Genomic DNA, 24019 nt, shown 5'->3' with positions numbered 1-24019 from the left:
GTATGGCGTGGGAAAAGTCAACTAGGATTGTTGCTTACAAAACAAAGATAGGACTCAGCCTTCCTTAAATCCTGAATCTTGTAGGCGATTTTCTATATGCGCGTCAGCGTTAAGGGGCTGAATCTTTGCGGGCGTTCGGCAATAGAAGTTGATTAAAAGCCCTGACCTCTTTGACGCCTTTTCTACCATTAACGTCCTGTCCTTGTAATAGTTGCTGGTCACTAATAAGATTATGTTTCCTTGAGAGTGAGCCTATATCCCTTATATAGGTAATCATATGGAATTTTGAGTGCGTACCGATCATACCTTGGATCAGGAGTCATATAGCTAAACCCTGTAGTTCACGAACACAGATAACTTACTAAGTCATAGTACATCTTCGTATCATTGGAAATCAAAATGTAAAGAAACACTTCTTCGGGGTTTAACTATATATACGGGAAGATGATGATATTTCGGAGTCATATGTGATGGCCATTTACTTTCAGTGTTTACTAGGTAGCTCGATGTATAGTGTGGGTTTGGGAATGGAATGGATGGTAGATAATTATCAGAAACCATTTTCCTCCACATGCAACTATTCATTAACAGGTCGCGGAATCTCTAGGTACCAATGTACCTACCTATGACAATATCCCCTTTTAAATTACGCACGAGAGGTCCTTGTATGGCTTAAATGGCATTGCGGTGTATGCATTTATACATAAGTGTGCCTTAATTTAGGGGCGCTGCTTAACAACAATTAAGCAAATGTATATAATGCAGACGTAACTCATATTGAACCGTATCTAACCGTCTATAATCCATTTCTATATCTACGGGTCGAAAAGTGCGTATATCTAAACCCATATATCCTTATCCCCGAAGTATTGAATATGAGAAAGAAGTTATGTAACAAACGAAGGAATCCTTTGAGGTAATTCAGGGGTGCGCGGGGGCAACCCGCTTGGTCAGATTTCTCATTTCATCCTTTTAACCTCCGTCCCCCCAATCCAATTCGTAGGAAGCTCAGCTAAATATCTAAACGCGAGAATATGCGCCTTCCAACTCAACGCAAGCGCGTCGTATCGATGTCGAAACCGCTTCAATATTAGCAGAATCGAAGACCTGGAAATGGTTACCGGGGATGTCTACCCATGCCACCTTCGACGCGGTCACCGTCTCCCAGCCGCTGATTGCCCCGCGCGGACTGCGCCGGTCCTGCAGCCACTCGTTCTCAAAAAAGTCAGGATCCGACGCGTCCTGCCAGCCCTCCCGCGACCGGAGCAAGAAGACGCGCGGCATGGGCAGCGCCGCGGGCGATTCGGGCGTAAAGGCACCTAACAAGCTCGCGCACGAAGCGAAACTGCGCCGCGTCAGAGCGCGGATCGCCTTCGCCGCTTCGGTCCCGGGGGCCTTGGCTTGGCCCGTCACCGCGTCGATGATGCGCGGCGACAGCGGCTGATGGTCCACGGGCGCGGGCGCGTCGATGAGGACGACGCCGATGACGCCGTGGCCCTGGGCGAGCAGCCGCCGCGCCGCCTCGAAGGCTACGACGCCGCCGAACGACCAGCCGCCTAGCAGGTACGGGCCCGCGGTCGCGGCGGCGATCTGGCGCGCGTACTCGTCGGCCATGGCGCCGAGGCTGGCCCACCCGTCGAACGGGTCGAGGAGCTTCGGGTCGTGCAGCGCGTACACGGGGCGCCCGAGGGGCTGGAGGCGGTGGTAGTGCGTGCACACGCCGCTGCCGTCGTGGATGAGGAAGAGGGACGGTTCCCGCTTGTCGTGGCCCGTGTGCTGGGATGACGGGGCTGCTTGCACGATCTCGGGCTGCTGGTCCAGGTTGAGGATACGCGCGACCTTGTCGATGGTGGCGGCGCCGAAGAGGACTTGGGACGGCTCGGAGTTTATGGGCGTTACGGGCACGGTGGGAATCGCGGTGGGGATTGTTACGCCTGATAATGATGCCCTGCTTGCTGACGAGGATGAGTTTGAACTTGAGATGGCCGAGCTACTATCCTGCGTTGGCAATTGAGGGTAGCTGCTTAGGATCTGGGTTACATGGGAGATATTAGAGTTGCTTTCTCTTGGAGGAAAGGGTAGATAATTCCTAGGGCGCCACTTACCAACTTCTCGACGTCACCGACTGTGTGACATTCTCCTAAATCCGACGTCGAGAGATACCCACCGTTGCTGATCTTCGATAGGCTCGATTCCAGTTCGAAGATCATCAATGAGTCTATACCCAACGCCGATAACTCGGAACTTGAGTCGATGCTATCGATGTTCCCGTTGCATGTTTCGGCAATTATGGCACGGGTAAGCTTTCGAATATCAGGGATATCATCAGCGACATAAGATACGTCTTCGTTGGGCATATCGACGACGGAGTTTGGTGGAGTGTCTATGGTTTCCTGCCCAGAGCAGAGTCTCTCGATATCGCCGATGGTATGACACTCTGCTAAGCCAGAAACGTCTAACGAGGGGTAAGCTGATGATAACTGGGCTTCTAATTCGATCATCAGTAGTGAGTCGAATCCAAACGCTTCTAAATTCGACTCAGAGGATAAGTCAGTTGGCTCTGCGCCGCACGTCTGGGCTATGAGATTCTTCATGGCCAAGTTCGATTGGGACGACGGAGCGGAGATCGCCGGTTGATTCTCAGCGACCTTTTTGGTAGCTGCAGGCTGCTGAGGACGTGGTGCTGCGTTCGTCTTCGGCGTGTTCGACATTCCCTGTCCTCTCCTTGATTGTATACCGAATGCCTGGCTAATCTTGGCTAGCTGGACTCGCTGGAAGGCCATTCCCTTAAATGATGCCATCACACCGTGTTCATCGGTTGCCTGCGCATCAGCAATGAAAAGTCCCTCCTCGGACAATTCAATCACGGTGCAGTGAACGTCAAACATAGTTCCAGGGGAGGCTGGCTCACGGAGAACCAATGCCGATTCCACCTCTTTACAAATGCAAGCCTCACCGCTAGCAATGGAAAGGTTCGCAACAAACCCGGCCACATGCAACAAAACGTCCATAAAGATGGCGCTGCTATCTGCTGGGGTGTTAGATGGTGTACTCGAAGACTTGCATCGCGCGTATGCTTCATCACATTCTGGGCTGATGCGAATATATTGCACCTGTTGGTACAACTTGGAATACGTGACTACTCGGGTGAAAACATTCTCGTACATGGCTTTTGTCGAGAACGTTTCCAGGATGATACTTGGGTCAGGACGAATGAATCGGTCAATCTGCCTCTTTAACATGCGAGCCGCTCGTGTGTATTTCTGTTCTGCGGACTTCCTAATCTTGCATTTTAGGTGGCCCTTGCAATGCGCGCTACCGCGACCAGGGTCAGTACCATTAGCGAAAGATGAGACTTCAAAGCTGAAGTCATTTTGAGCACCTCCAGATGGGGAAACGCGAATGCGAACTACAGCGGTTGACTGGCTGGTGTAGAGAAGCGGAGCAACATAGGTTATGCCCGAAAGTGACCAAGCCGATTCCGTGGTCTTTTCTGGTTGCATATCCTGTACCGCCGATAGGGCCATTTGGTGGTATACTGACGCCGGGCAAAGCGCATGTTCACAAACGATATGGCCGGTGATAAACTCCTTCAGGGACTGGATCGATGTCTCATAAATACCGGTGAAGTCATTGCTTTCAGAGGCTTTTTGGACCGTTCTTCTAAGGAATACGTTCCCGGATATCGTATCCTGAACTTTCTCGGGTAACCCAGTCAAGAGTGACGATGTCTCGTGGGGGTACGGAATCACGAACTCGGATTGGAAGAATGGTAAACCAGTGAGATTGACCAATCGAGGCTTGTCCTGAAAATCAAAAGCCTGGCGCCATTTGACCGGAGCCGCCTTCTGGTAGAAATGGCTTAAAAGCTGCGATAAAGTGGCAGACGGCGAGATTCCCTTTCGTAGACATGGCACCAGACCGGCTTGTGCTGCGGTAGCTTGCGTCGAGATCATAGGGAGGAGAGAAGCATGCGGTCCAATTTCCACCCAATGGGTCGTGTCTGCATCGGGAGAACCTACCAGGTATTCATCTAGACCTTGTTGAAAGGCCACCGTCTGTCGCGAGTGGCGTGCAAAGTAATCGGGAGTAAACACATCCTCTCCCGCTGGTACTATATGCCCTAAGACATTCGAGACAACCGGAATCGAGGGCTTTCTCAATACCACCGTATTCGCAAACTTGATCAGCTCGGGGAGGATGGGATCCATGGCATCCGTATGGTATGCCACGGGAACATCGAGGAGTTTGCTCTTGATTCCACCCGCGCTTTTAATATGCTCCTTAAAAGCTTGCAACTGAGGTATAGGTCCACCCACTACGCAATCTGTGCGGCTGTTGTCGCACGAGATGGTCAATTGCTGGAAACGGGAGTCGCCTGCGATCATCGCCCGCGCATCTGATGCTCCGATGTTCACAGCTAGCATCGACGTCTTTCCAATTTCACATTCGGTCACCATTAATTCAGCGCGACGGGCAACGAGAAGAGCACCACTAGAGAAATCCAATACCCCTGCAATTACGAGAGCAGCATACTCGCCGAGACTAATTCAAACGTTAGTACTGCTAATTCGACACAATTGTAGGAAATAAATGACGAATCTTACCTGTGTCCGACGACTAAGGTTGGCAGAATATTCCAGGATATCAACAACTGAGCTAACGCAACCTCTAATGCATATATGGCAGACTGGAAAGCCTGAAGCTGTGAGCTGTTGTCTTCTTGGTTTGTGCTAGTCGCCCTGCTTGGATCGATTATTTCCAAACACCCTGGGAAGCCATTCCTCTTTAAGATTTGATCGCATTGGTGAATGGTCTTTGAGAAGGTAGGATAAATGGACATGAGCTGCTGACCCATTCCCAGATACTGCGAACCCTGTCCCGAGAAGACAAAGGCAATTCGAAGCTTAGGGGCCTTTGCAATTGGTACATGGTTCGGTTGAGCACTTCCTAGGCTTTTTATCAGCTTCTCGACCGAGTCAGCTGTTACCGATATGCGGTAGTCGTAAAGTTGCCGACGTGCTGTTATTGTATAACAGATATCAGCCAAAGAAGGCGATCCTGTTGAGAGAGTGCTAGTCAAGTCGGCAATCAGCTCCTCGCGAAGTTTATTTAGGACCTTGGTACTCTTTCCAGACAAGCCCAATACATATGTTTGGGCATCGCCGTTAAGGGTAAGTCGAGGAGTAACAGGGACGTCATAGTCTCGAAGGATCACGGCGGCATTTGATCCAGCTGCTCCGAAGTTATTTATCAGCGCTAGTCTTGGCCCGCCTCCAGGCTGTTGCCATGGTGTGACTTCGCTGTCGATCATGGAACCATCCACACCAAGCTTTTGGATCTTCGGGTTAAGATTCTTTAAAGAGACCTGAGGTGGTATCTTCCCATATTTCATCATAAGAACCACCTTGGCTAAGGCGGCAGCACCAGATGCTGCCTCTGCATGGCCGACGTTTGCTTTGATCTGTTGCAATTGCTATACGTTAGTCGTTTGCATTCCGCGCTTATCATTGATTTCGGGTCACTCACCGATGTAAAGTGCACCGGGTTTCGAGGGCTACGGCCTCTGCATAGGGCACCACGTAGACTTTCTAGCTCATTCGGGTCTCCGGCTTGAGTTCTAAATGACAGAAATTGTGAGTAATGAGCTACGGCACAACAAGTGTTGCAGGGACAACTTCTTACCCCGTTCCGTGAGTTTCAACGACCGTGAGCTGGTGGGGATGGATCTTCGTCTTGTCTAGCAGACGGCGAAACAGTTGCTCTTGCGTGGGGGAGTGAGGGTGGGTAATTGAGTGCGCGTTCCCGCTCTGGTTCAACTCGATCCCTTTGATAATAGCGTGGATTCGATCGCCCTCCGCGAGTGCGTCTCTCATTTTCTTGACAATGAAGATTCCACAACCTTCGGAACGACAGTATCCATCTGCGGACGCATCGAAAGCTTTGCACTGACCCGTAGGGCTGAGGAAATGTGCGCGATCAAGACCAAGGTACATCTACAATATGTAAGTTCAAAATCAGATCCCACTCAGGATGAGCAATCTTAGGAAGCGCTTACGTCTGGGCTAGTAATTACGTTCACTCCACCTACGAGTGCCGCCCTACAGTCGCCGGCTGTTAGGGCACGCACCGCCTGGTGCAGGGCGACCATTGATGAAGAGCAGGCAGTGTCAAGCGTAATCGATGGACCACTCCAGCCAAAGTAGTAAGAGATGCGTCCACTCTGGAATGCCCGTAGTGTACCTATGAAATATATATAAGTCAAGTTCCATGAAAAAGACCATATATGGAGGTAATTACTTACCTGGGCTATAGTACACGTCGATGTCAGCGCGAAGATTCTCGGGATAGTCGAGCGTTGCGTTACCGACGAAGCAGCCAAATGTGTCCCGGGCAAAAGAAGGAGTGGAGTCAGGAACGTATCCAGCATCCTCCAGAGCGCGATATGACGTCTGAAGGAGCACTCGTTGCTGAGGGTCAATTGACTTGGCCTCCCGAGGGGATATGTCGAAGAGGTCATTGTCGAAAAGGAACGGATTCTTGAGGAAGTTTCCGTATCTGGTGTTTATTGATCGTTTGGCACGGTTGCCTTTCTCGTCCTTCTTCTGATAGAAGTCGTCTATGTGGAATCTCGAGGCAGGGATTTCTGAGCACGAGTTTACCCCGTTGCAAAGGTTATCCCACAGCTCATCAGCGTCTGAGGCACCGGGCAGGTCAACTGCCATCCCCACGATAGCTATATCGTCCAACGAAATACCAGAAGCTTCCGCTTCTGATGTACTAGATGCCCCAGCAGCTGAGACGTCACGAATTTCCGCCGCCTGAGGCAACTGACGTGTTGACTTCGATACTCCATACCCCGGACCAAAGTTCAGGATCTCACACTTTTCCGAATCAGCGCGGTGCTGAATCTCTGACAGTACGCTGTCTTGTACAGAGATCCAATCGACTGGTTCTAGCAAGATCATCTCTAATAAGAGCGAAACCAGTTGTCCGAGTGTTGTCGAAGTTTCAGAGATGAATAGGGGCTCGCCCGTTACCGTGGAGAAAAGCGGGGCCGCTGGAGCCACTGGAACTTCCCATTGAGAAGATAGTTCCTGACCAAGGACTTCTACCGTTTGATGGAAAATGTCACTTAATCTATCGCGATTGTGATATAAGGAGAAGACATTCGTCGGCCGTGCTCTACATTTGGTTGGAAGTTTCTCCTCGATGAATTGTGCGAGCTGGTCTCCTATTCCACTCAGGGTTACACAACCCGCTGAGTTTCTGGCGGTAACGTATACAGGAATTTGAGTATCCTATCCAGTTAATCAGCTTGACTTCTTATAGTTGGGTAAGTAGTGTCTGTCTCCTTTGCAGGTACTTACACTGATCAACGCAGCAAGGATATCATCAGAGATATTATGAACTACCATGCTCCAAGGTAGATTCGGAGAGCAGCCACCTCGAGAGAGTTCTGCATGGCGATATGATTCCGAGTTGATGCCGAGCCATAGCGCAACGTGGAACAAGTCCTGCGCACGTTGCATGAACTCAATCACATTGTGAGATGTGGCTACGACAGCAGCGGGTAATAGGCCAGCACAAAATCCAGCAACGCCTTGGACATCATGAGACCCTCTTGAGTGACTGAGGAATCGGAATATCTGAACAAGGTATATGGCTGTGTGCTGTATAACGACATTGTGATGATATGTAAGGGAAGGTCGTATGAGGCTCTCTGGTTGAGCGAAGTCATCCAGATTAACTGACTCTGGGAACAAATGGCCTTGCTCTACGGCTTTAGTTATCTGCGTTCGAAAAACGGCATGACATGCTCGCAAGATGACTTGTGATTCTGGTAGAGAAGCATCTTGGATGGCCGTGTCCAAGGTAGTACGTGAAAAGAGGGCGTCGGAGCCAAGGCCAGCAAACACTGCTACGCGATACATTCTGAAGAAGTGAAGGCACACGTCGGATCTACACAGACTACCAAGATTTCTGAGGGAGTCTTGCCTCTCCATTTAATAAATAGTAACCCCGATTCATGTTGTTATCAAGGAACTTCCCGGATATTATGTGCCAACCAAATTAACCATGATCCACGAGGGCCCCAGGTTCTTTGACGATCACCTCCCCTCGTTGTTACCTTCAAATCAAGACCCTTAAGCGTTAGATCGTTACACCGGAGGCTCTGGACCAAGGGAAATCGCCTACGTTGTGTTATGATAACAATTATCTCCACTTGGCCATCTTTTGCAGGAGCTGACAGATCATTTCACTGCGTGAATCGGCGAATAAGCAGGAAATAATAAGCCCGCGCCAGCATGATGCAATAAGGTGTAGTACAGCTTCAGCTTTAATATTTTCCCCTAGTTGGGTTTAATAACATGTGATGATTTTATATTAGAGCCGAAACAATACAGCGTCACCTAGCCCTATAGGGCAATAAACATGGTTATCCCTAGATTCCCCGTTGTCATATCGTGCTGCTGACGTAAGGATCGTTTGGAATCTTAGGTGGATAGTATAGGTAAGCTAACAGCTGTGGTAGGACCTGGTCCTCGTAGTCGCTCTTGTCCTCTAGGCTCACCCCTATCTTTTCTGATTACACAAAGTGGATCCAGAAAGGCGGATCGAGGCGCTGTGGGACGATCTGGAATAGAAGGTAAAGTAGGCTAAGGTAGGTGCCGCAACGACTATAACTCCGTAGTGCCCGCAAAGCCCGGCAATCTTCTTTAGATGGAAATTCCAATTGGCCAATTGGTATTTAAGCTTATTCGATAGGCCGACTCTAATCGGTGCTTCAAGGTTGTCGGTGCGACAAACCGCGCGGGAGAGCGGGACTAAGATGGTTACGTCCATAATCTCAGACAAGAATGATACGATGCGCAAGGGAGAGTATTTGCGTTTACAGGGGTATTACCAGGAGAGCGGGAGAAAGCGAAGTAGCTTACACATACCACGTACTTAGGAGGCACCGAAATCCTACCCGCGAAACTGAATAACTTACCTCTCCGATGAGGTTGTCACTTCGTCTCCTCTTTCATCCCGCAAGGATTTATTATAACAAACGACATCTCTGACCAAGTCATCCTATCGCCGGACTATATCTGAATAACATAGCGAAATCTATTCCCATACATAATTATTTGGTCCCCTAAGGTGATCTTCCACAATGACAGCTAACGGAACTCAGAACCGCGATAAACCCGCAAATTTCCAATTGCACCTCATCATCATCGGTGCCGGTCTAGCCGGGCTCGCGGCGGCCATTAGCACTCGACTAGAAGGCCATCGCGTCACTGTGTTGGAAAAAGTTTCCAAACTTGAGGAAATCGGTGCTGGATTACAGGTCACTCCTAATGCGAGTCGCCTGTTCCATCACTGGGGAGTTTACGATGAGCTGAGCACCAAAGCTGCCATTCCTACTTATCTGGCGGTTAGGCGATATGACGGTACTCGACTGCTATCGTACGAGGAACATTTTCAGAAGAAGGTCCTCGAGCGATACAATGCCCCTTTTTGGGACATTCATCGTGCCGATCTGCAAGAAGCGCTAGTAAATCGTGCAAAGTTTCTGGGTGTTGAGATTCGATTGGGTGCTGACGTTCAACACGTTGACTTCAAACGTGCCGCCGTTACCACGCAAGATGGTCGAACAGTGCAAGGCGATCTCATACTCGGCGCCGATGGTTTGTGGTCGCGCACAAGGAGTTTCTTATTAGGTCGGCAGCTATCGCCGAAGCCGACCGGAGATCTTGCCTATCGGATCATTCTCAATCTGGAGGAGGTACAGGATCCGGAATTACGAGAACTTATCGCGAAGCCTTCTGTCAACTTGTGGATCGGTCCAGAATCCCACGTAGTGGGGTATTCGTTGCGCCAGGGTAAGACGTACAACCTTGTTCTGCTACGCCCCGACGATCTACCCGAAGACGTAAGCCGAGCTGCTGCTGATGTGGATGAGATGCGGAAGCTATTCGAGCCCTGGGATCCTATGTAAGCTAAGCCTCATAACTACTAGCCTTCTACTTACATGGGCTTATTGTAGCTTGAGCAAGCTACTAGCGTGCGTGAACCAGGTCGATAAATGGCGACTTATGCATAGTAAGTCTACTAAAGCTCTTTTCGTTTAAAGCTATGTAAGAAATGCATCTAATGTTATCCGTGCTGTCTAGTCTCCACCTTGGACGCCTGGGTGAACGACGAGGGTACCTTCTTAATGGCGTAAGTTTATCTTGAAGTCTTCTATCTTTTCCAGGACGGATATCACTGACTTTTCCGGATTTAGCGGCGATGCATGTCATCCCATGCTTCCCTATCTTGCTCAGGGTGCCAACTCCTCTCTAGAAGATGGTGCCGTTCTCGGACGCTTGTTGAAATACGTAACAAGCCGCGACAAGCTGACCCCGGCCCTCGAGATGTACCAGCAGCTGCGAAAAATTCGAGGAGAGGGGATAGCAAAGGAGGCGTTAGGACAGGTTAGTCCACTCAAGCTCTTACACGAACAGTCTCGAATTGTGCTGTTACTGATAGCTGCTAAAGAGGGATTCATTCCATCTACCTGATGGGCCCGAACAAGAGCAAAGGGATGCCTTGCTTCTAGAATATCTTGGAAAAGAACCGCCACCGCACTTCCCGAGCCGATGGTAAGGCTTTGATGAAAGATGCCACCTTGATGCTTTGCATAACTAACATATCACTTAAATCTAGGTCATGCCCGTCGGTGCAACCATGGCTATGGGGTTATGACGCTATCGTAGAAGCGGACAAGGCCTACGAGACTCATCCCTTTTAGATAAAACAGAAAGGTTCGTGGGGAAGCAATGGAGTTACTTCGACGTGTATGGGGTGATCAAGTCAACTATATTAAAGAAATAGACATACAAGGGGGTTGTCGCATTAGAATAGTGGCTTTCCAAATAAATCTACCTAGTCCCTACCTACCTAATAGCACTTAAGATCCTGACATAGCAAGACACTATAATTCCTCGTTAGATTCATAATAGAGATCAAAGAGGACTAATTATTGCTTAAGAGAACAAATTATTGGTTGTGGAAATAATCCTCACGTGTACTCCTGACTAATACGTACCATCCCCTTTGCGGACTCGCCACTAACAAAGTAGCATAGCCTGCTAGGAGGGCCGTTCAAGTAGATTATGCAGTACAACAAGACCCGCATGGGGGCTTATCGTTCTTGCATACCTATCTTGGTACTTAAGTAGGTACACCGCCATCCATGTCCAAGATCAGAGGGCGATCATAAGCTCAAGCGAAAGAGCCTCATCGTGGCTCTCTCTTACTGCAGAGATCATCTGACTATAGCTTCATTAGGCTACGCGTAACTATGGAAACGTCACCTAGCCTATTCACATCCAGCCAACCTCCAGTATTCTGTCTTCATTGGCGGTCCAGAGGATAAAAATCGAATCATGCCGCGATAACTTCGTAAGCTGTGCACAGCCAGATTTTGTCATGTGGTTATCAATAAAATAAAATGACGGAAATTAACGGGCCATTAGCTGTACATACTAGCATACACTCACACAGGAATTAAACTTGGATGATCTTACAATTGGCCGAAGTTTCGACTACAATGCATGTCCGAATCTCAAAGAGAAACTTCAAAGCTGGCCCAGGGGTACAGACATAAGGTCTTGGCCCATGCTTGCCCATCCCCCGTTTCACTACCTAGAATACCTAGGATCAACCTTCTCTACCAGACATGCTGCGAGTTTGGCATAGATAGATTGGTAAGCTGACTAAGATCTTTACGCGCCATCATACGCAATTAGTCAAATTTCGTGATCACCTACAAATTTAACACAGCAGCAGATAATCAAACGGGTATGCATATGCATACACAGAAGCCGTTACATAGAGATCTCACCAATCCAGTGTGTTATGGCAATACTATATCCTACTTCTAACGCCATGTGCAAATTGAGCAAACGCCCTGAAAATATTCGAGGCTGACTAGGGGTGGGGGTTACACCATTCAAGAAGTAAGGGGGGTGGAAATAGGAGACATAAAATCATTGATTCAAGTTTTCAATTCTTCTGCTCATACCTATACTTCCTAGTTATCATACCTACTTCCAACTATCTACCTAAGATGCCTATCAATATTGATAATTCTTAGGTATCTAAGTATACCAAGGGTCCTTTGCAAACTCCGCGAGCACTACTGGTACCTACCTTGTTAGCACTCGCTGTTTTCATCTAGTATCGTTCTCCAAATAGAGTTAAGTCCCTGTCAATATAATGTAGCAAAAATAATAGGTTTAAAGAGGCTCCGTTTAGTGACCTGAAGATCACCTCATCTAATCTCACCGAGGCTCTGTGTCGCATCTATTTACCGAGGTAAGTACTCACAATCCTTTTTTCTCACCTCAGCATCGTAATCGAGTTTCGAACCGGAAGATATTCTGTTCATTAGAAATGATTTTTAAGCTATCTCGAAAAAGGTAAGCCGAATTTCCGGTACAGAATATCTATCTACCTCTGGGGGCTTTGCGGGGAATACTTTTTACCTATGTATTACCTAGTAATTTAAAGGTTATAAGCTTATTAACAAATGGCGATAGCTGTTGTAAACGTAGGCAACTTTCGCCCTGCCTTTTTTCCCGACAATTCTTTTCCGCGGTTTCTTACCTAACTATAACTTTGTTCTGGGTTGGAATTCAGAATCAAGATGAGGTAGTTTCGGTGTATCCAACACCTCAAAGAAGCCTTCCCATCGACGGAGGCTTTTTCTCACTACTATTGATATGATGGCAATAAACCGCGAGCGGTACCTATCTTCAGCCAAGAATTCCGAGTAGCACATGAAGTACGCGTTCCCTCTGTTATCAGTGGCTTTGATATTGATATCCAAAATCAGCATTATGACGCGTGAACAAGGTGGCTTTGATACAAGCCGCGCTGAAAATTTCCAAGGGAATACGGCGGTGTTAATGTTACTATAGGGAGACCAAGTATTAGTCTAGGAATATCAGCCGTGATTGTGAATACCTAGACCCACGAAAATCAAGAAAGCTAAAGTAAAGCCCGGGTTCAAAACGTGAATAGGTAATAACAGCGTACTCTCATCCAAGCACTTGAACGACTATATCCATGTAATCAGCTAAGATAACATATTCGATAATATCCCTACTTTTCTCCCAGCCATTCATTTATCCCTTACAATAAACGTTGAAGGTAATGAGTACTTTGCTGGTGACGAGACCTTACGCGTACATGCTGGATAGTTTGTTGTAAAAGATCATGATTTAGTTTTCTCATTGTCACGTTAAGATTTTTTAGCCGCCTTGCTGAAGTCTTGTTATAGTTTCCCAGATATATCATCAAGTCTGCTCATCATTTACATGTAAAAAATGATTTCGTTATACACATTATACAGTTTGCTTAGTTAATGGGAACAAAAGAAAGGAAGTGATACTCAACGAATTAGAGACTTGTCCCTGGGCTCTAGTTAGTCTAAGAAATCAAGTCAATGATTGAGATTAATGACATACGCTCCGTGTAACTTTGGAGACTCCATTCTTCCTGTGGCTTTCCAGGCAATGAGAAACAAAAGGGGCTGGCTAGATATCGATACACTTACACCTGCCAATGTAGGTAAGGTCATCCTTGAGTTACCAACAACGATCGTATCGTATGAAGTCGACGTAATTGAATGGTAGTACATGGCATACTTCATAAGATTATCGCAGACAACTTCATCGGTAAGTGGTAAGCTTCGGAGAATTTTCGATTAATTTGATAAGCGTCTGACGTGTATCATCGCATCAAGATAAAATACCGTTATCAGATTTCATTGGCTCATTATATATGAAGCTTGTACAAGTTAAAGTATGCGATGATTACCAAGTTTCACAGAAATCACGAATCTGATATCCTCATACACCATAAGTGCGCACACCGGCTTGCGCATCAAAAGCAGCTGCATGCAGCCAATGATATATCTTTAGGCATATTAAATTCTAAGCTAGCCACCTGACTTCACCGATATGTCCGCCAGTCTGCCGTTGGTGACGCAGGGTCCAAAGTAAGCATCGGCCCGCCGCGAGTACGACGTCGGTGATATGGACTTTGTCTACCGGTGGGCTTGAATTACAATGCCAATTTTCTCTCGGGCTTCGCGTTTTCGATCAAGATGATTTATATGTAGGTACCCTTATTGGTAGATCTATATCCAGATTTAACTGGTTACCTAAGTATGTTGGGAATATGGCAATGATTACTTCCGACACTCGGAGCTAGAGGTCAGCTTACTCGGGGTTGTTGTTCATATACCCAGATAAGCTGCGATATATTTCCTTCCATATGTTAATATTAGTATAGTTGAAAATCGTGGGTTGTACGAACGGGAGAAGGGTGGTCGTAGGTTAGAAATGAAGACTTGATATTACATGCGATTGAACCCTTGTTATGTAAATGGCGACAAAGAGAAATATCTGAGAGATCGCTGAATCGTTGGCCATAAGCGTTTAGATATAGCTAGATAAGCAACTTGGTTCAAGTATAGTCTTATCTCGAATTTGTTCAAACGTTTGCCAGACGTAATTAGGGATTCGTGCCACAGGAAGCATCCAAGGTAAGACTCATTCCTCACCACGTGGTTTATTAGTTTCCAAGACATAATTCTCATTACCATACTCAAGATTGTGTTTGTTATTTTCCTAATCATTAAGATATTACCAACTTAAGAGGGATTATTAAATAACTGGAAGTGGATTTTCAACTACCAGTGACGTAAAAATAGGATTTTTTAATAACGCGGGCGAGAATTGATGTATAGTCGTCGAAGCAATTCTAATGAACTTGACGAGATTACACGATCCCGTATTGCTAACTAGTACACAGCTACTGAGATAGAAAAAAAATCAATTTACTCTATCTATCCTCTTGGTGGGAATCAAAAAGGGTGTGTTGCAAAAGGGGGTCATGACGGTTACGTCGTGGCATACAACGATGGAGTTTAGTTTCATTTCGCCAAATCTCACTTCTTGATCTGCTTTCTAAATATTCTTCTGTAAATACAACTGGTACATAGAACCTCACACGAAAACGGAATAATTCCAGAGTTTCCTTAAGTCATGCTCCTACTCCACCAAGTGAACTAAGCGCTCCAGCTCTCTTTGCCATCTTCGGGTCTGTATGGCCATATATAGCCTCAGCTGGCGTCAATCATTCCATTTCTGTACAAGGGTTAGTCCAGCATATGAAGAAAATCATTTCTGTAGATTATTCATCGTAACTCACCGTCTCTCTGAGGTTGCATACTTTCAGCCGTTTCGTACCATAACCTTAAACACCAGGTGACAACTAGAGTATCTCTTAGCTTTCTCTCCATCGAAACTGTGATAGCTGGCGCTTGTTTATCTCCTTTCCTGTATTCGTATGCTACTTGTCCACCGTTGCGGTCGGTCCGTAATATGTGGCGACCACCCATCCATTTTGGTTGACTTCAAATAGGGGCTTCGCATCTTCATCGAAGAGTAGTTTATCGGACCAAGCTTTCCCCATGCTTAGTAGCAACCTGAATCCCGTCTTCTGGAATGCCGACTTTGATGTCTCGAGATTGATATTACCTAATGACTCGGACGAGACAGATGTCAAATAATACCCGGGAGTTTCTTTCCGATCCTTAGCACTCGCTGGATGTGCAAGGTAGAAAATGTGTTCACTTCGCTTCTTGGTAGAAGTTGACTCCTTATTTCCTAGTGCCAGGTCGTCTTCTACCCGCTCGAATATCACGAAAGAATGTTTTTGCGGGATGGAGGTGATGTTCCAATTCATCCGGTAGAGTGTTGTCGTAGCCTCGGTACCAGACACCACTAACTAATCCTTTAGAATAAGGGTTGCTGGTCTAAGAGTGTCCTTTAGACTTTCTCCATTCGAAATCTCGTAGGAATGCGGAGAGTCTTTGGGGTTCAAGTCCATTGTCTTCTTCAGCATTGCAAGTCTATGTTGGACATCATGGAAAGTGTACACCCATATGAACAGGATTCAAGATGCTTAAAATACCCACAATAGATGGTAAACAGGCCCAGTCAAATGATCGTGAAGAGTTCTCTGAAATCCCGGTAATTGGCAACTTAACGACGAAGTAACATAAAAGCAATCCTCATTCTATCGACAGCCTTGAAAGAGCGTGATAACATGCACTACTCCCAATAAATACTGTCCTACACTTACTATAAACGAAAGCATGTCGGTATTAAAGGCCAGTTGTTCAATCAACTAGTTCTTCAATTCGATTCCCACTTCGCTAGTGGAAAAATAACAAACCAAATACCTACACTCTATTAGCAAGGAGCTATTCATAAGATATTCAGGGCAACAATCCTCGTACTTTCTAGGTAAGTGGTCTCTGTTTAATGATGTGAATCATAGTCCTTCCTCCCAATTGTAACACCACCTTGAGTCATTCTGTATCATACCAAAAGCGAATGTCACATCACATCCAATTTGCCAAGCATCGCGCATCGCGGGACATGATGGCTGTGGGGTGAAAAGGGGCTGCCCGCGTTTAGGAGTCTGGTACTGGGTAAAATGATCCCTGCAAAGCCCTATGAGCGACCCGCGTTTTTTAGCTAACATCTTGTTTCCGCAACATCGAATTGTCAAATCGACTGTAGAAAATCAAGAATTTTTCGTTGAAGGATCACTCCACTATGGCTAGTCAAGCCGCTAGTGCGATTCATGTACTCGTGGGGTTCATAGGGCTCAATGGGAACATTAAATATCTTATGATCGACAGATTATCCTTCTATTTCAGCGTGGCTTTGTGTTTATCTGTGAAGCATATCGTAACCTCAGCCAATAGCCAGGGGCAGCTTGAGCCACATCTCTTTCAGCTGGCGGGGCGCGATCGTGGCACAGTAGATTTTCCAAATGCTAATGCCGTCAGCGACTAGGTTGAAGCACTGCCGCAATTCAAGATCGCTTTGAATATAAAGAATCGGATTGCCTGGTGACGCGGATACCTAAAATCCGTGCTCAACCTGGGGGGCACGTATCCCGAGAGATATATCACCAAGGCCATGCAGAAACGAAGATCCCACAAGAAATCACGCAACGGATGCCAGAACTGTAAGAAATGGCATACTAAGTGCGATGAGCAAGGCCCACCTTGCAATAACTGCACATTACGGAAGGCAAAATGTGTCTACAATCACCCCAAAGCTGAGGCTCTCAGTAACAATAACTCTCTTACAATTCGTCCTCGAAATAGAGACACGACAATAAGCCCGATTTCCGTTGAGCGCCCGCGGGGGGATGTAGGCGCGATATGCGCGGCCTATGGTGGGCCATCCAGATTGCTAGAGTTGGAATTGATGCATCAATGGTCGACAGTTACCTACAAGGCTTTCTGTGGCATACCCGAGGACGTCCCTTACCTACAGGGCCTGCTGCCGCGGACCGCTCTTGAATACGATTTCATGCTGAATTGCATCATGGCCATTTCGTCTCTGCATATAGCCCATACTGCTGGGGAGACAAACTCCGCGAAATACGTCAACGCAGGACTAGAGTACTACAACAGAGGTAGCAGCTCATTTCGAACGTATTTGGGAAAAATGAACGCCGAGAATGCTCACGTCTTATACATGTTCTCTGCCATAGCGACAGCCGTCCACCTATCCATACCCAAGTGTGCCAGCACACTCGATCTTCTGGTAGTCGCCCTTGACTTGGTCAATGGCAGTACTAGTATCGGAATGATGGCAATGCCGTGGCTTCTTAATAGCGCTCTTCCGCTGCGCCTTTTCATATCGCGCATGGGTGCATCCAAAGATTTGATAGACGTCGATAGTAGAGCTGCTTTGGCCAGACTACGCGCCATCAACGATTTACGACACGGCGCTACGGTGGAACCAGTTAGTGATGGAGGAGAGACAGACGGGGTTATCGAGATACGCGACCACGAATTGTATGAAATGGCCATCAACGGTCTAGAAACTTGCTACGCAGAGGAAGCCAGGGGCCTCTTAAGGGGATTCTGTACTGCCTTTCCCGGGCTAGCGGGTAAGCCGTTCACCTCACTCATCAGCAAGTCCGATCCATTTGCCCTGCTCATTGTCCTGCACTGGGCTGTACTTCTGGGTGGTTTGGATCAGACTATTTGGTGGGGGGCTCGGATCGCAGAGAAACTCGCGTTGGAGGTCTCAGACCTGTTAAAGATGTCCCACCCCGATCTCTCATTAGAATGGGCCGATGCTATGGTATGGGTGCATGATAGAATGGGTTTATCATGGTCTCAGGTCCGAGAATTATCATATAGCTCAGGGCTCTCAAGCGACAGTTGGGAAGAGCCTACCTTGACACAAGAAAGCGAATCTTTTCTCATTTAATTAACGATAATATCATGAAAAATTACCCAGCTCATACCTACCACCTGCCCAACATGAAACCCCCAGATTTCGCGAGAGTATATCCCTTCCCAATGGTTAATAAATATGGATAAAGGCATTTTTTACGGGCAAACTCACCTTATTTTACATGAAATAGATATTCTCTATGATACCTTAGCTCAAATCAAACAAGATAACGACATTTCGGATCATTAAGACATGAGCCTTAGCACACGTCAAGAAAAATAATTACTCTGATCCTTATTAGTCTATAAGATATCTACCTAGGTAAAGCGAAACAGCGCTAGTCATAAAGAGAATGAAGTTAAAGTCTAACGCTTTTAATAGACGTTCCCTAATACCATATTATCACGTCGTTGTTTCAAAGACCTCAGCAAGCCAGTCCATAGTAACCTGTGCCAGCTGCTGCTCAGCTCCTAGTTGACAATGCTCTCCAGCACCAAGCGCAGTCTTGAATTCATGAAAGTAAGCCTTGTTTCCCAACAAACTCGCCACTGTCGTCTCTTGGCCTCCGGCAGTTTGGTCGTCCTGGCCCTTGCCAACGAAAACGGGACTGGTGATGTTGCTTAGTTTAGTTCCGTCAAGGTTGATATTCCCCAGCCTCGTGAACCAATCATAGGGGCTGTCGGTATTGAAGGACCACAGGCCTTGGCCGATGAACCACTTAAGCAACGTGGGGGTTGAGGGGGCTAGTCGCGCTTCATTGAGTAAGGTATCGAACTCGGTCTTGTTGCCGCTCTTGTAGATTTGAGCCAGAGTCGTCGAGAACTGATTCAACGCTATCGTTTGGAGGTTCTGCACACCGTCGATAGCAAGGACCGCGGCGAATCGGTGTTCCCGCGTAGCAGCGAGGGGCGCTAGAATACCGCCGAAGGAGAGACCTGTGAGAGCAATACGCTTCTTGTCAACTTCCGGTCTGGTTTCCAAGTAGTCGACAACTGGAGTGACGACATCCCACCAGTCCGGAATGAAGCCAAGTCCCTGCTGGCGGCGAACGGTAGGTTGGCCCGGGCCCTCGTAACTGACGTAGTTCCAACCGCGGTCAATGATTGCGCGGCCTATCGAGTGGTAAGACTCCTCTTGGGATGCATCGTAGCCGCTTCCGACTAAGACCGTGGGGACGGGGCGACCCTCGGCCGCCTTGGGTGATTTCCAGAAAATGATAGGGATTTCGAACCCAGGTCCAGTGATGTTCATCCGCTCGCCCCGCACTTCTGTCAAGGAAGCCGCCTTGTCGAAGTCTGCAAGGGCAGAGTCCCATACGCTGAAGAGTCTGGGGTCCGTCTGATTGGCGGTCAGGTAGAAGACAGACGTTCTATAATATGAAGCAGCACGGAAGTATGCTTCGCGAGCCGACACCGGGAACTTGGTCGCATTGATGGATTCGGCGACATTGTGCAGCGAGTCGGCTAGGAATTTGAATTCGTTGTAGAAGCTATCTGTGTCTCCGGCTACGATCTTGGCGGCGGCACGCATTACCTCGCCGGTCGCAGAGCCGCCGCCGTTTGCCAAGGCAAGTGTCTCGTAGAGTATGAATGAGAAGTGATCATCCGTACTGAGGGGCAGGTAAGGCTCATCGGTCGTGCTATTGGTGCCGTTCGTTTGGGCCAAGATGATGCTAGACTGGGCCGCTAAAAGGGCCAAGGATTTGGAGAACCGCATTATGGAAGAATATTAAAGTGCTGGATTAAACCTGACCGGCTGCTGCTGTCCTGTCTTAAGAAGACGAGACACAACAACAAGCAGATTGAAGACATTTTATAGTTATTTCTTGAATTCTCTTCACGAGTCCTGCATACAGCTGACGACTACCCTCAGGCTGTTAAGATTACATGTTGAATGAACACTCGCGTAGAAAGCTGGTGGGTAGAGTGGATGGGAAGCCGTGGGAAGCGGCTGTGCCGCAGCGACAGTACCCAGGTTCCACCGTCGTCGTTCTCGGTTTCGTTTTGGTCACGCCCTACCAGCTGACATTTCCCTGTTTCAGCTGTAGGGCATTCGCTTGCAGCTGGGGTTCCATATTTTAATCTGCCAGGAACCGCAGCACTAGTCCGAGTCGGCCTCTTAGCGTCTTTTCCTAGAGTTTTGCGAACGCGAGACCGAAAATTGGTACACGTGTAGGGCTGAACGGCGCAGCAATTTCTACATGCCCATGAAAAATCGTAGCGAAGCACTACCAATGAGATTCGAATGATCTACGGGCCTTCGTTGGCTTACATCCGGATTTAGATTTTTTGAAGATATGATCATAGAGGCGGTGGCAGGACGCTTTCTTGTAGAGTTTCGATATCATTTATCCATGAATGAAAATTTATCTATGGTCATACGTTCCTCAGAATAAATAGACCATGTGCGAACTCGTATTGATTACACTGCTGCACACTGTGAGTCTGCTATTCCGACTCGAGGGACGAATTCGCTGCTCGTACATGGCATATTTATTCTGACGCAGATAGTTAATGAAATTATAAGTTTTAAGAGGAAATGTTAACATAATATGAAGTAGCTAGTTAACCCTGTTCTATGAAGTCATATGCGCCATGGCAGTTACAGACAAGGATTCATTGGTAGTAAGGGAAAATTTTAGAATAGAAAAAAAAAAAAAAGTAACAAACATGCTTTGTAGTCTTTTGATATAAGCTAAGACTAGAACGCGTTTTGAGATGATGTTGTATTAGAGATGCATATGGTTCACTGCTAGGAACGATTACCTAGGTAATAAGCTTAACTTTGATAGACCAAACATAGTCGTAGTGAATTCTTAACAGCTAGTCCTTTTATGTTTGCTTCAACAGTAATTCTGTCTTTTGGAGTCAGTTCCGAATGAGTCGAAGAACAAGTGTTTTGGGAAAAGATCCGATGAATATTAGTCATGTTAACGTAAATTAGAATATCCAAACAGAACCATACACAAGATTTCCGACTCAAACGAAAGTAACTACGAGGAATCCTAGATTTGAGAATTAATGAGATCTTGGTGGAGTTATGAATCGACGGGACTTAGTCTTAAACTCAAATGGGCCACGAATTATCTCGACTATGGATGTCCATAGTGTTAAGCCTATGGTTTAGTAGTAATTATACTAGTAAGCACTCAGATAACCCCCAATTGATAGTACTCTACAACAACCGGCTCACCGCCATCACGGTACGGAGCGGTGAGACGTCAGAAGGTGCAGTCCGGTAGAAAATGACGTCGGCCGCGGGTCGGACCGGATCCGTAAGTTGTCGAGTCTATCCGGCCGAACGGAGCCCCACTCTTTTCCCCGGGGAGTCTCGACCTTGGTCTACGCTAGAAGATGGGTCTGGCCAGCAATGGCTTTCATCCATGGATTACGTTATCATCAATCCGATATTGCCCGACACTGGCAAGAGAACTATTCGAGACCCTTGGCGCTAAAAAGTTTTAGCGGCCGTTAGCGATGATGACTTTACGAAAGATAATCCATAACATTCAATATCTTGATGCTGATTGGAGTACATATTTGTGATCGGTTAGCTTCCCCTTTCTGTTCTGGTGCAAGTTTTGGGAGGATAATCATTGGCCGATCGCACCTCATATCCAAAGTAATTATGACGAGACTTCACGTGGCTCTCCGGATTTTCTCGTAATCTTCGGCTTAGGCTGGGCTTAGGGTATCAGCCATTACGTCGCACAAACCAGTTAAAGAATGAGGGCATCGTGATCCAGCGTCTCCACTGTGGCTTAGACCGTTTTCCGGTTTACGTAACTAGACTAGTCTGGGCTGTCTGGGGTTTTAGAATCTTGTCATTTCTTGGTACCCCGGACTTCATCATGATGGTTCTTTGTTCAAAGACCCAGAATTCCCCAGAAGGACGGAAGAAGTCGGGATAAGTGAAAATTTAACTAGCCCAATCGCGGGATGAACTTCGGCAAGCCCACGGAGCGAAGGGGAACTAGATATGTACCTTTTTCCAAAACGATCCTAGATTCATGAAACGCATGTCGGGCGCAGATATGCGATGCAAGGACGATTACGCAGTACACGCAGCACACATCGAGCCGCGCCCGCTCTCCCGGTTGCATCTTGTATCTACCTATTAATCTTGGCGGCTCAAAAAAGACCTAACCCAAGTACCGAATGATCTCCATGCATGGTTGAACGGATGGAAAGATTCGGATCGTTATTCGCGTACCCCTGCAGGGGTTATAGCCAACTACTTCCCAATATCAGAATATCAGAAGGCTCTTCGAGACCTGGGTAGGTTTCAGTCGGTGCCATATCAACGACGAAAGTTCACATGTTTCCCAGAGCGTTCGGGAAGGTAATATTTCAGGGGGCAGATCGCGGAAGACCGAGGATAGAACTGCGATGTCGATTCCCTAGCGTTATGCGGCTGTTGCATAGCAATGGATGAGAAGGACTATGGGAAAACCTGCTCTCGTGATACCGCTACAATTCGTCATGATATAATGTCTTATTAGCAAGTTAGGTAGCCATGTCATTTCTCTTGTGCCCTGTCACTTGGTTGCGTACCTTGCTAGTATCTTTATGGTGTCCTTACTATATTAGCTTATCTGAAGCTGACAACTAGGAACAGAGCCGGACGTCTAATCTCATTTCATTCTCGTACAAATGTTTCCCGAGGTTCGTGAAGGTATCGTGTATCTCTTGCCCCTCGCCCCCGTACCGGGTCTACCCATATGGCTGTCCCATCTGTGGGGCTGATAGGAGAACGGGGAAGTACGTAGGTACATGTATCGAGCATTCCAAGTTCTCTAGGTGTATGTACCAATGGGCTACCCCGCCGCCACCGTCTGCCGCTTCTCCAACTTCCATTTCCCCTGATTCAAAATTTTCTCCATCGTGCATACTTTTAGTCAAAGCATGTAACGACAATTTAGACAAGATAATTTTCTGGAAATTCGCATAGAACATCTAATGTCCAGATCGAGCATGTAGATAGCAGATAGACACAGGCATCGCGATGCCGTGCTACGTTCAGCAGGCGAAGGTAGATCCGGATGTATCGATGTACCTGGGACGAAAACGATCGTAGGATAAAGTCTAGGCCGACAGCCTATAGTCCTAAGTCAAATACTGATAGGCGTAGATCATTGCAGGGGTCAGGAGAGGCTGAGGGAAAAAACGGAATGGAACGAAACTCAATTGCATATGACACCACACACCAACTCCTAACCTCACTCGACACGATGCCTGTAACTTGAAATCCACAATCCGGCAGACTAGTCCTTACACAAACTAGCAAGATCTTTGACGATTTTTTACGCTACGCCACTCCACGATTCCTTGCTAGCGTACCGAGACAGGAAAACAAAGGGAGCCCTGGTTCAGCTCTCCCTTCCCGATGATGCAGGGTGGATTGTTCCGGTTTGAATTCGTGCCTCAGTGCCTAATCAATGACAACGCCGGTTACTGGCCAGTGGAATGTCTTGCTCAAAAATCGCCATCTCCACTGCTTCCATATTTCCTATATATCCTCGGGTTCAGTCCATGACTAGCAGACCGAAAAGTTACCTTAGGTTAACTTGCATTGCCGGCGTTTCGTCTGCTACCCCATTTAATCAAACTAGATATCCATATTCCCCATCAGTCTTCGGCTGGAACTGTCTCATAAGCTACCATAACCATATCGTATCCCGAAACTTTTCAAGCTTAAGAACC

At 47.2% G+C, this 24019-nt stretch overlaps 5 protein-coding genes across 5 annotated transcripts; 2 read left to right on the top strand and 3 right to left on the bottom strand.

The window, feature by feature from the left end:
• Positions 1-1020: 1020 nt before the first annotated feature.
• Positions 1021-7934, bottom strand: F4807DRAFT_462002 (putative polyketide synthase; the record flags this gene model as incomplete). Its single annotated transcript, XM_048001763.1, has 8 exons — positions 1021-2031; positions 2106-4545; positions 4608-5464; positions 5530-5620; positions 5686-5996; positions 6059-6243; positions 6305-7301; positions 7371-7934. 8 exons carry the CDS (start codon positions 7932-7934, stop codon positions 1021-1023), a joined length of 6456 nt encoding a protein of 2151 aa, XP_047852802.1.
• A 784-nt stretch (positions 7935-8718) lies between these two features.
• F4807DRAFT_432277 (FAD binding domain protein) lies at positions 8719-11025 on the top strand. The gene is made up of 6 exons (XM_047998591.1): positions 8719-9984; positions 10037-10092; positions 10164-10212; positions 10277-10466; positions 10531-10634; positions 10699-11025. Exons 1-6 carry the CDS (start codon positions 9161-9163, stop codon positions 10781-10783), a joined length of 1308 nt encoding a protein of 435 aa, XP_047852801.1. The 5' UTR covers positions 8719-9160; the 3' UTR covers positions 10784-11025.
• A 4371-nt stretch (positions 11026-15396) lies between these two features.
• On the bottom strand, positions 15397-15936 carry F4807DRAFT_462000 (uncharacterized protein; the record flags this gene model as incomplete). The annotated part of the gene is made up of 2 exons (XM_048001762.1): positions 15397-15830; positions 15882-15936. 2 exons carry the CDS (start codon positions 15934-15936, stop codon positions 15397-15399), a joined length of 489 nt encoding a protein of 162 aa, XP_047852800.1.
• Positions 15937-16837: 901 nt separating this feature from the next.
• Positions 16838-18585, top strand: F4807DRAFT_432270 (uncharacterized protein). The gene has a single exon (XM_047998590.1). It carries the CDS (start codon positions 17040-17042, stop codon positions 18348-18350), a length of 1311 nt encoding a protein of 436 aa, XP_047852799.1. The 5' UTR covers positions 16838-17039; the 3' UTR covers positions 18351-18585.
• Positions 18586-20657, bottom strand: F4807DRAFT_432269 (alpha/beta-hydrolase). Its single transcript, XM_047998589.1, has one exon. It carries the CDS (start codon positions 20031-20033, stop codon positions 18720-18722), a length of 1314 nt encoding a protein of 437 aa, XP_047852798.1. The 5' UTR covers positions 20034-20657; the 3' UTR covers positions 18586-18719.
• Between the last annotated feature and the right edge of the window lie 3362 nt (positions 20658-24019).

This window comes from Annulohypoxylon truncatum, assembly GCF_022578515.1.
Source record: "Annulohypoxylon truncatum strain CBS 140777 unplaced genomic scaffold F4807scaffold_23, whole genome shotgun sequence".
NCBI classification, from domain to species: domain Eukaryota; kingdom Fungi; phylum Ascomycota; class Sordariomycetes; order Xylariales; family Hypoxylaceae; genus Annulohypoxylon; species Annulohypoxylon truncatum.
This window is presented reverse-complemented; position numbering and strand designations above follow the sequence as displayed.